Source organism: Nematostella vectensis, chromosome 7 (genome assembly GCF_932526225.1).
Source record: "Nematostella vectensis chromosome 7, jaNemVect1.1, whole genome shotgun sequence".
Lineage (NCBI taxonomy): Eukaryota > Metazoa > Cnidaria > Anthozoa > Actiniaria > Edwardsiidae > Nematostella > Nematostella vectensis.
In genome coordinates this window covers 12,384,382-12,396,478 of record NC_064040.1, presented here as the reverse complement: position 1 = coordinate 12,396,478, position 12,097 = coordinate 12,384,382, and the positions used below count along the sequence as shown (strand labels likewise).

Sequence of the window (12,097 nt, the reverse complement as noted above, 5' to 3'; positions counted from 1 at the left end):
GGGTGGAGGGAGTTCTCTGATAAATATCTGACCATCCGCAAAAAAAAAGTTGTGAAGAAGAGATGTCAGACTCTGAAATAATGTTTAACTTGACTGATCATCAACTCGTACGGACAGGGAGGGAAACTTCGCAGTATTCATTTTCCAGATTTAAAGACTCTTTTGTTTATTGACGTTGTTAGGGGGAGGGGGGGGGGGGCTTTGCGAAAATTTTGGGGTTCTGAAAGGGGAAGGACCGAAAAAATGTTTACAACGAAAGAGAGGCTCTAACATTCCCCCACCCCCCACCCCCCAATCCCCTTCTTCCCCCTCGGTGTATTTCATGAACACTCCCTAGAAAAATGTTTATGTTATCTACTTTTTTTTACTGATTGTAAGCTCATTAAGCCTATTGAATAGAAATGTCTTCGTAATTCTGTCTTCTAAATCTTTAGTACTAATCGTTAGTGTTTAAGTAACGTTAAGTTAATTTTAAGTTAATAAAGATTATATGCCCAAACAATGCCTGCGGTCTCGATTTGCAAAGTTTCTCTTAAATCTAAATGTGCCGTGGAATGTGTAATAGATAAACCTGCTGTACATCGCCGCGATAGAGAGACGTTGATTTTTCTTTTGAAAAATCAGAACATATTTTATTTTCAGTTTTAATAAAGAGACGTTACATGTCGGTATACTAAACCAAACAATAGCTGAGGCTATTTGGGCTCACAAAAAAAAGAATACAGGACTAATACTATTTGAATATCAGAACGTCTTCGACATAATTACTTTTGACTTTTTGTTACGATACCTGTTTTAATTAATTTAGATAATTTTTTAGTCCATTCTTGGAAGCTATTTGAACATACCCATAGTTTACTCTAGCCACTAATGTGTGCTCAAATGGAAAATGTGTGACTCCAAAAACGATTTACCCCACTCCACCGCATTTTTGTTAACAAATTACAATGTTTGTAAAGTCACTCAGGAGGTAGCATCTAAGGAGAAAGGGTGTCACTGAATAGGGAAGAGTCTTTCCTCTGTTGAGAGAGAAAGATCTTTATAATGGAATCACACAGTTCCCCTAAAAAAACTGATGATAGGCTGCTTGCAACAAAGTATGAATCAGCACAAGGTCGAAAGTGCTTCACTGACGTTTCGAGCGTTAGCCCTTCGTCGGAGCTGTCAACAAAGACGCTTATATGGGATACTTTTAATAGATTGCCTATAAGCAGACGCAGTAATCTCTTAATCTAGGGTTCTTTTCGGCTATGCATTTCGGTAGATCGCCGTATGCGTTTATTCTTATAATATTCGGCAATTGATATTCACCGCTTTGCGTGATTGTGACCTTAGCTTCGAATAGCCCTCCCCCTGGGCTTGCAGAGAACTGGATTTCATAACTACAGTCTAGCGGAATGAATTTGCTATCAAATAGAGGCTTTCCAAAGCCTAGAGCATCTGCACCAACAATAAAACCTAGAGTTTGAAGCTTTTTCCCAGGCATGACTTGTGTCGCCGCGATGGTTCTCTCAAATTTGATGGTCTTGCAAAGTGTTTTAGCGTTTTCATCTTTGATCAGGCGTCTGTTGATTTCTTTTACTGCTCTCTTTGCGCCTTCCACTGCGTGCAGATGGTCACTTCTGATGTTGCGACGATCTAGACATGGGCAAAAGTACTCTGGGATCTTAGCATCCGCGCAACTGCGGTTTTTAGGTATAATACTGAAGAGTGACGTACCAAGTGTCGCGGGTTCTTTAGGTAGGCCGCTTGAGAAGTGAAGCAAGTGAAGAAACGTTGCATGCAAATCTAAAGGCGAAAGCAACGCATTGGTATTCTCCTGAAACGTTTTTATTTCCTTGGGGAACTCTTTCTTAAACCATTCTGGAAAACGCACCGAAAGAAAAGGCAAAGACTCCTCAACCTTTCCTTGTGTCGAATGCCTAGTCCCACCGAACCTCGGTCCATGGTCGCCCATCACGATAAACATGGTGTTCTCCAGTAGCCCGTCCCGCTTCAGAGATCGAAGAAAGTCGGCCACGCCCTTATCGGCGGTAGACACGTGATTCAAAGTCTGATGGCAGAGGTCGGACAGGAAGGTGAACCCGAACTTTCGCCTGCCGGGGTACGCGCGCATGAAGCTCCTTAGGTACTCCAGCTGGATTACAAACTGGGGCTGCGAACCGTGACAGTCGGTGAACCGGGGATGGACGTACCACATTGGACGAGCATAATGATCCACTGGAGGCTCAGTGAAACCCAGAAGACGCATCTGAAATGTTCCTGTAACAGAGTAAAAACCATTGGTTTTTGTTTTATAAAATGTTTTGCCTCCTATTACGTTCATATTTAGATGTTACGCATGACATTAAAATATACCCAAAAAGGGTTAGGAAGAATAGTAAGATTTTCAGATATTAAGACGATGGCGACCTTAGAAAATTGAGTAGCCCTACGCGGAAATGCATTCTGTTTGAAAGGCAACTATTCTCCACCAAACCACAACGTGAAAACTCACCGCTAAGAACGTGGTAGAGTGTAATGTAAACTTTTTACATATTGTAGAAATATAGTTGTTTGTAGTTCTTATGTTTTACTTATTTTAAAATCTAGCCATTTTTACTGAAATTGGTAAATGATCTTACGCCAAGCACGAAATATTTCTTATTGTTGAAGGTAGGGGTTTAGGAGAAGGGGTTTACGCCATCTAGCCGTCGCCTGTCCCTAATGTTATTTTGTGATAGGACTAGTAGTTATGGCTTACCAAGTTTAGGGTCGTCCTCACTAAACATTGAAGCAAACCCAGTCTCTTTCAATTCTTTAAATATAAAGGGCCATCCGTCGATGGGCGTGGAGCCCGGTTCCCCTCTTCTTCCCTCCTGCTTCTCACAGTTTTCCTCCACAGTTCGTCCCGTGAGCATGGCAGTCAGCGCGGGAGTGGTTGCCTGCCCCACGACAGAGAACCCTCGAAATACAAACGACTGCAATTCGTCTTTTATAAATGCATAAGTCAGAGGCATCACTCGTTGGACATGCGCATCGGACATCGAGTCGAACGCGAGGATCATGATATCTAGCGGTGCATCCTGGGAATGCGGGCGTGCCAGTACATCCGGGCGTTCAACCACCGACGCGTGAAGATCATTCTGCACTGTTTTGTCTTTAAAGTGTATCGACACACGGAGGAAGTCGGTCTTTGCAATAATTGACTTGTTTTTTAACGGGAATTCTTTGGCATCGCTAAAATCAAAGCCATAATCCATTTTGGTTCCCTCAGCCGGGTGGATTTCCCGTATATAAATTTTAGCCACTTCGTCTTTCTCTGTAAAAAAGATTAAAGTTAAGTGATATCGTATCTAGAATGCCGTCCCTTTGATTCAAGATAGATTTGATGATTCTATGTCCAACCATGATTTCGAACAGTCATAGACGCACCTCATCCCCGTGTAAAGTAACATCTCCCGACCTACCCGCAGCATCGGAGATCAATCTAAGAACCCCGTTTGAATAGTTAGTGTAGAGTCTCCCCGGGCATTGCAGAGGGGCGTGGCGCTGCACGTGCTTCATTACACTTGAACTGAACGGATCAAGCACAGGAAGCCTGCACCGACTTGAACTCACGTGACTATCATCCATCGGAATGGCGCACTGAAATTGGTCTTGCGCTACAGAAAGGAAATATATGTGAACATTTTCTGTTCGAGTCTAGATTGAAGCAGCTGTGGATTCCACCATAGCTTTGGGAAGATATTCTGAAGCCCTTTAAGTAGGTAAGAAAGAAATTACGCTGGAAAAGCAGGTTTTATGGTGAGATTGGGTAAGTGGGAATTAGGCATTGGCCAATCTCGGTGAGTAAATATTCTCTCCACAGCTTTTATCAAAACCGCAAAACTCAATAAATGTATTCATAAGAAATCGCTTGGATATTTACAACAAGGGTAACTTCTTTTTGAATGGATATTAAGTTGAATTCAAAAAGAAAAATTGCATTATTTCGGATTGTTTTTATAAGGGCCCTATCCCGCTGCCGGACCCCTAGTCGCTGCGGAAGGCAAAGGTCATTCCGTTATTTTGCCAGATCTGGCAACATTCTCTGCCTGGTATAAGTCACGTCTATTTTAACTCAACAATTCTTCCAAATTTTCCAGAACAGCATTTTGTGTTTGGATTGAATTATTCCCCCAGTTATCAATCCGTTGGGTGCTACGAATTATGAGAGCAGTTCTTCCGGAACACATGGAACATCCAAAGACTTGCGGTACACATAGCCTAAAAAGGGGTGGTGCTGATTTTTTGGCTAGTTTCTTAAAGCTATCGTATAGACTGCCAGATCAGAGGCGCGCTTTGGCTATCATATTCCCATTTATCCCATATGCGGACGCGCTGGCCAAGGCTGGTATTCCCACCCTTGAGGAACTCAGGAAAATAGCATGCAGTAAGTTTATCCGTAAGGTCACTTCTGACAATCCACTCCATCTCCTAATACACAAACGCATAATTAACCAGTCCTCGCACTACAACTTAAGACCTAAAGACCATGTCACTCTAGCAACCAAAACCGACAGGTTCGGAAATTTTGTTAGCGTAAAGTTTGCAACCTCAGGCTTGGAGTGAATTATCAATATATCATGTGTAAATTATATGTTAATTATATATTTATATGTATGCGTAATTGACCGTCACTGTAATTCAGTCCATGGACTGCGAAAGTGAAAAATAAACTAATTATTATTATTATTATTATTATCAGAGAGCTTGGTGGAAGTCTTTAGACAATAACAAATCTGCTGCACCTATGTTTAACATGTACTTTTTGCCGCCAGCTATTTTCAGTGTCTATATTTAACGAAGATGCTCGGTCTCAGAATCAGTGTTTTTTTGTTGTAAGTAAACTTCGTCTTGCAGTCTGCTCTCCTTTTCATGCACACTACAATAGGGTGTCGTAGATTCGTTGTGCTCGCGTCGCGTGCAAACGAAGATTATTAATGATTACACTGTTCATCTTACCTTCTAGGTTACCGGGTCCCTCTTCCTCTATTGTTTGACCAGGCCCCTTGTCGTCTACTAGGTGACCAGGCCCCTTGTCGTCTACTTCGTGACCAGGCCCCTTAGTTTCTACTTGTTGACCGGGTCCCTTGTCGTCTACTTGGTGACCAGGCCCCTTATCGTCTACTTGGTGACCAAGCCCCTTGTTGTCTACTTGGTGACCAGGCCCCTTGTTGTCTACTTGGTGACCAGGCCCCTTGTCGTCTTCTAGGTGAGCTGGGCTCTTGTTCTTTACCGAGTGACCAGGCCTTTGGTCCGTTACTTGGTTACCCGACCCCTCGTCTATTGGTTGACCAGGCCTTTTGTCCTCTACCAGGTGACCGGGCCTGTCGTCCGTTACTTGTTTATCAGGCCTTTTGTCCTTTACCGGGAGACCAGGCCTCTTGTCCTCTTTTGTTTGTTGATCACGCCCCCTGTTCATTAATTGGGTACCAGGCCCCTTGACATCTTCCGACTGACCAAGCCTTTCGTTTATACCTGGCTGGTTGCTAATGCTTTTATTGACCTCTGTTAATTGGTATTGAGATGTCGTGATCTCGTTTGCATCTGACGACCTCTCATCTACGCGCATTTCTTTGTTTCTTGGATATTCCTCGCAAGATATCTAGAAAACCGTCCGTTCATTACAAAAGGTGTTGTGTATATCGTAAGTTGCGTGGGAAGCGGGACTTTTTTGTTGTGTTATCGCCAATAATTTGATCCTTTTTCTACTGAACTTTCCTGCGCTTTTGATTGGTAATCTATTGTTAGTATCCAGGACAAAATTGACCGAGATAACGAAAGCAAAAGCGCTTCAAAAGTTGAGTTTGGGGTTCGCTCCTTGTGGGCAAACAAGACACGGATGACTGAACTCCGGGGCTCTGCAGTTTACTGACAACTGAGCCTTTCGTGAACTTGGTCCAGGCCCTTTTATAGTGCGAGTCGTTGTTTAGACTTCGTCGAGAGCAGAGCTCCATTAACAAGAAGCAAAGAAGATCAAAATAAACAAGAAGCAAAGAAGATCCAGCTCAAAATAATGTCAACATAAACTGTCTAAAATCAACTAAATTCTTATTCTGCTCTAAGAACTAGACAGATATAAAAACAGATTTTGGAAGGTTTTGAAGCAAAAATCTTTTCAGGTTTTGCTATTTTCACGCGCGCGCGCTATTGAGAAACGTCATTTTATAAGCGTTGCTTCTGAATTTTATCTTCATTCACAGCTTTTGTCGTTGCTGGTGTAGAAAATAAATTACAAGAAGATCAGCGGTTTTGCCGTGGGTATACAAGACATTCTTGTCAACTTCGTAATGATCCAGTTAATCTATGGCTCTGCTTTTTCGATATTTACGGAGATCTGCTCTTAACGTGGTCTAGCGGGAATGAAGTTGAATGAATAATATAATTAAAGCGTAATAGCTTTACACAGTTAGCCATGTTCAAAGCGCAAGCCTCTGTAACCCCAAGATAAAATTATTCAATTCTCTTCCGGGGACTTTTTGTTTTGTGTGCATGACAAAGGGATTCTAGACATTTCTGAAGCAAATTTAATTTTATTTTATTTGTTCCTATTTTTTTTCTCCTTGATTGTGTAGTTCTAGAAAATATCCATACGGGTACCCTCCATATCCGGGGGTTCAGATGCCCCGGAATTTCCAGAGTGGAGGGGGGGAGGGGGGGGGGGGGGAAATGCCCTTTTTCCTTAACAGTTACTGTATTTATTTTTTTCCAGGGGGTCGGAAATTCCAGAGGGGTGGGGGTCATACCTCCGACCCCCTCAATGGGGGGGGGGGGGGGAAGGGGGGTGGATATTTTCTGGAACTACACATTTGGCAAACAGGCAAAGATTTCATTATATTTTCACCAAGAAAATTGTACGCGATGCTGCGAATTAGGTGAACGAACTCGAAAGAAAAGCCTGAAAATGACCAGTAAAGCCTGGCTCATTTCAGTGCCGGTTTTTTTTTGTTTCCTTTACTTCCTATTCGTAAATACAACTACTGTTTACGTCTCAAAAACGAACCTTCAAATCTACGAAAACTCACCCGAAACGTCTCGTAAGGTCAGTAACACAATTCTATGAATATTATAGAACTAGTGGGTATCCTTGAAACATTAGTGTCAGACAGGGGGTCTCAGCACAGGGGGATTTGTTTTCCCCCCCCCCCCCCACCCAAATAAAAATACGCAAAATGATCACAATAATAAATTCCGCCTGATTAATAAACTTTACATGGTCCTTTCCTCTTTAAGGTGTTTTTTTTTTTCACTCATAATTCTAACTTATTTCCCACGTCTAACCGCTTGATCATTTTGAAAGTCAGTTCATCACCTGGTCGAAATTGCAAAATCAGTGCTAAACAACTTCAAACTAATTAGAAATTGTAAAAAATGATAATTGGTAGCTTCCATGGATCTATGGCGATTTCAAATTGGCAAAGGGTTTTCCGGGATTTTCCATAGTTAGTAGAGGAGACTAAAAAGTCCTCTACTAACTACACGTCACGTGTAGTTAGTAGAGGACTTTTCAGGGTAACTATGGATTTTTTTACCATTGGATCTCTGTCCATGATCTTTGCGAAAACATGTGCCGTCTACTTCTTCCCTTTTCCGAGGTAAGAAATGATTTCTTGATGGCTTTATACACTCGATTGACATAAACATGTAGCTATGCATAATGCGAAGAATTCACAGAAACCACGGCAAAGATATTCGAGTTCTATTTTGGCTTTTGCCTTATTAGAATCGCACGCTCGACCGAATCGAAGGTTTCGTTGAGCATTTCTACACTTCTCTTCTCTTCTGCTTTTCACACTAACTTTTTTCTGGTTTTAGAGAATATCGAGATCGATCTGATAAAATAAGAGTTAAATGCAACGTTACTTCAATTAGGATTGAATTGAAGTTGTTTAAGGTCTCGGTAAAGGTAAACAACGTGTCCGCGGATAAAAAAAATTCGCGCCGCAGTTTTCACTACATGTACAAACTATATATCTAAAATAAAAGGTAAAAGATTGAATTATCTCCTGCAAGTTTTATTTTTGCAATAGCTAATTCCGTGTTTAAGTTTTGAGGCCTCAAACTCAAAAGTACGGAGTTACTTTAGAGCGTAATGCACCTTCGCGTTATTGCGCATGCACTTGCACATAATTGCATGTCAATGACAGATAGATGATCTACCAAAGTGTGTGAGGACTTTTTGTTATTTGACAACAAAATATCACGAATCAAAGTTGAAACTCTCATTTTTGAAATTTGGACACGAAAAATGCTATAAAAGCGATCTTTAGACGAAAATCGAAAATTCCTCACACACTTTATGACATGGCATAATTATCTATCAGATCCCGAAAATTTGAAGGCGATATCTTAAAACCCATCGCGAGATTACGCCCGACAAGCTCGAGTTTTCGCCTAACTCGATCCTAACTCGGTAAAGAGGCAACCTCCTAAAATTCCACTTGCGTTGCCTTTTATACCTAACAACATTCAAAGCTCGCCTTGACAACATGTTGTTGTGACGTCAAAACCTATAGTTTTTTACTCAAAAACTCATCGACAAAACTACTGGCGTTTCACGCTCAACTACTCTGGCTCCAGAGCCTCGAACGTCGCTGGCCACAAATGAGAGAGACGTTCGAGGCCCTGGAACCAAGGTAACGCTCAGCTGGATAGTGCAACATATCAACAGCTACCAAGCGACTAGAGGGATGGTGTTGGAATGTTTGCTTTGTTTTTATTAATGCAAGGCGAGCTCAGTGGCGTTCCATCCGTTCTATTCCTATTGATGCCTACACGTCTAATTTTCAGCGATGTTCTTTAATTTTAGTGTATATAAGAATATAATTCTCAATAAATTATTGGGAAGAGAATTACACTAATGATCAATAGCACTAATAAGGTTGTTACTACGAGCACAATTTGATTCTGCATTTTAGAACGCATCAGGACAAAAAAGGGCAAAAATTTCTGCTATTTGAACCTCGGCATGTTTTTAGCATGTTCTTCCAATTTAGTGAAATCTCAGCCTGGACGTTCTTATAAAAAAAGGTCGATTATAACCATGGCATTTTATAGAACGAGAGCTGAATGGCGTTTTATTTGCATGTCATAAACGGATTCAACTTGTTAATTAACATTTTCATTTTGGGTACTAGTCATGTTTTCGAAGTGAGATCACTAACGGGTCAATTTTTGCACCAAACTCAGCTGCCCCTTCCTTTCCGCTGCCCCTGATACAGATTAAACAAGCTGCGAGTGAAAAAAGCGCGGGTGGTGCTCACCTTGAAAAACGAGTGGTAGCCCAAGTGCGTCAAAGTTACGATTTCAACACAAATGAAAATTCCAGCGACGAGAATGGTTAACAGAACAAGGCGCCTCATGTTCTAATCAGCAAGTGTAGAAGTGATACAGGTAAAAAATGAATAAAACTGTTAGTTTCCTAGTAATGGCAAAAGTCGTTGGCTTTTTGGGTCTGTAGCTTCTGATTGCAGACGTCAGATTTTGCTTGCACACTTTTAAAAAAACTCTATGTAAACATGGAGCATAGAAAGTCCCATGTGAAGCAGAGGCACGTAAGGCATAGAAGTCCCATGTGTAAAAGACAAGCTGCTCTTATATCAACAGCTACCAAGCGACTAAAGGGATGGTATTGGAATGCTTGCTTTGTTTTCATTCGTGGAAGCGCGTTAATCTTTTGCGTGTGGCTGAGCGAAAGAAGGACTAATTGGTTTAAGGCCGAAGAAATTGAATCACCGAATTCTACGATAATTAACAGAAAGAAAAGTTTTCGCAGCCATGCGTACTTCAAAGGCCGAAGTCTTTGTTTGATTTTTGGCCGCGTCACGTTTTTGTGAAGGTGCACAAGCCGTGCGTAAAGTTCAAGGGAATACACCTACTATTTCAAAAAAGGTTGCACTCGTGAAGCATATGTAGTAACCCGCGGTGGTTCATGGGTAGCGTATAAACAGCTGAATCTTTGTATCTTAAAGCTATGCGAATGTTCATATTCCCTGCTAGCAGAGGCCTCTTTTCTCTGTATTTCGCTGGGCTGGAGTTCGCGAGGAAAAGATACCTCTGCCATGGGTCGAAACTGTTTCTGTTGCGCATGCGTGAGCGTTCATAAGCGACCGACGTGCCAAAACCCGTACCATCGCGCGAAAGCTGTCAATATGCTAATATGCTTTGCATGGGTTTAGTCGGAAATCATGAATCAAACTCCGGTTAGTTCTCCTCTTCGAAAAAAGAAAACAACTGTTCAATTTCAATCACCTAAAACGTCACTAAAAGATTGAGTTTGTGGGATTAATTTCAAGACATCTGGGCAGGCGAGTTTCTTCAATGTAAATATCGCACAGTTGGATTCGAAGAAAATGTTACAAAACTTTTTGGTAAACTTAGATCAGCTATTCCCAGAAGAATATGCAAAACCTGTAAACGGAAGATTGACTCGTTAGTCAAAAGAGAGAAAATTCTGAATGAAGATAAGGCATTGAATGGCTTCTTTTATAATTCGTCGCGTGATACTTCCACGGAGGACGCTGTTTCGAATGCGGGCTTATTATCCCGCAGCGGATATACGTTTCATGCATGCGCTAGTCATTGTGGGCTCAAATAGTGGCCAGTAATTAATGAGCGGAGCATGCGCTCTGGATCTCGTCCACGATCGTGGACGGCGGTTTGATCAAACGAACTTGCGACCCATGGCAGAGGTATCTTTTCCTCGCGAACTCCAGCCCAGCGAAATACAGAGAAAAGAGGCCTCTGCTAGCAGGGAAATGTTCATAAGAACATAAACAAAAACTCTACAGCTTTTGAAACCTGGATTTTTATTTCATTTACGTTTTTTTGCTTATTTACTTGATATCCATAAAGCACTGCGGGTTATGATACACCAAGAGACCATGATATAAGAGAACGAATCCCCGTGGCCCATGATAACGTCCAAGAAAGCTATTTTTAGATTGCGCCAGCTTGTCAATCATAGCATCCATACATGGTTCGTCGCGCCATATTTGGTTATGGGCACCACGAGCTAGTACAATTTCACACCAGATGTTTTCCCTCTGCACTTCTTTACTTCGTTCGCTATCTGTTTTTATCTGCTTTTAGCTGCTCTTCAAGGCTCATGATCACAATGCTACTCAAGGGGTGGTGTCCTGTTATCTGTTAAGTTATCTAATGTTCAGTTATCTAAATGTTATATAAATAATTGAACGGGAAGACGTCGGGGAGACGGTGAATTTGGAGTTCATTCAAGATGCATCGTGCAGACTCCTAAAAAGTTCTTTTTCTCTGCAATTCGGTGAGATAGAATACCTAGGCATTCTCAGAGTCTATGTTATGTATTTTAATACAAGAAGGCCTTTATTTTTCTTTGATTTATAACATTTTTAGATGAATGAACTTCAATTTTTCACGCACATGTTCAGAAATCATGTCACTCAAGAAACCCTTGTCACTGGAATAAGATCTATTTCATTATAAAGACTTGAAATCTTTTATTTGTAATATCGGTGTGTGAATATAATGGAATTAAGTTCTGGATGTATTTTTTTCATTAAAACGGAATTGGAAGAGAATTGTGTTTTGTAAACACAGATTTGTGATTGATTGTTGTGTTATAAGTAATTTTCGAATCCGCAGTGAAAACTTAGTTGATCCCAGAGCCTAAAATCACGCACTTTATGCATTTCAATGTCCCAGAAACGGTTGATTGGCTCCAGCGTACTCTATGGAAGATCATTTTTACAGCGTTTGTAAAAAAGGAAGGTATTTTCGGTCACAAAGATTTCCGAAACATCCTTGCCGGATCACATTGCTCAAGATGTGATCGCGCGTAAGACTCTTGTTGCTAGGAAACGCGAGAGCTAACCAATCAGAGACGTCTCTAAAAATAACTGCTTGTTCTAAAAATAGTTTTTACGGACGTCATCATTGGAACATACCCTAATACGGGGGATTCGTTATCTTACATCATGGTCTCTTGGATACACAGATTATCCAAGTGCTGAAAAACACGACAAAGCACGCTCAGTAGAACGAGAAGAGAAGGATAAACGTGTTTTTCAGGTTTTGTTTCTTTGTTTCCATC

At 41.3% G+C, this 12,097-nt stretch overlaps 1 protein-coding gene across 2 annotated transcripts; it reads right to left on the bottom strand.

Moving 5' to 3' along the window:
• Positions 1–604: 604 nt before the first annotated feature.
• Positions 605–9,649, bottom strand: LOC5510781. Of its 2 annotated transcripts, XM_001631151.3 has the most exons (5): positions 9,288–9,646; positions 4,987–5,629; positions 3,450–3,644; positions 2,744–3,301; positions 605–2,262 (listed from the first exon to the last, which is right to left on the bottom strand). In XM_001631151.3, exons 1-5 carry the CDS (start codon positions 9,384–9,386, stop codon positions 1,205–1,207), a joined length of 2,553 nt encoding a protein of 850 aa, XP_001631201.2. In that variant the 5' UTR covers positions 9,387–9,646; the 3' UTR covers positions 605–1,204. The 2 variants fall into 2 exon arrangements, with proteins under 2 accessions (XP_001631201.2, XP_048585683.1); XM_048729726.1 differs by lacking the exon at positions 3,450–3,644 and having other exon boundaries at positions 9,288–9,649.
• Positions 9,650–12,097: the final 2,448 nt, after the last annotated feature.

Bases quoted from the DNA above. Each gene is read 5' to 3' on its own strand.
- LOC5510781 (XM_001631151.3), bottom strand. From the start codon at position 9,386: ATGAGGCGCCTTGTTCTGTTAACCATTCTCGTCGCTGGAATTTTCATT. The intron at 3,302-3,449 runs GTAGGTCGGGAG...TCTTTTTTACAG, and splicing joins ATTGATCTCCGATGCTGCGG to AGAAAGACGAAGTGGCTAAA. The intron at 2,263-2,743 runs GTAAGCCATAAC...ACTCTGTTACAG, and splicing joins TGAGGACGACCCTAAACTTG to GAACATTTCAGATGCGTCTT.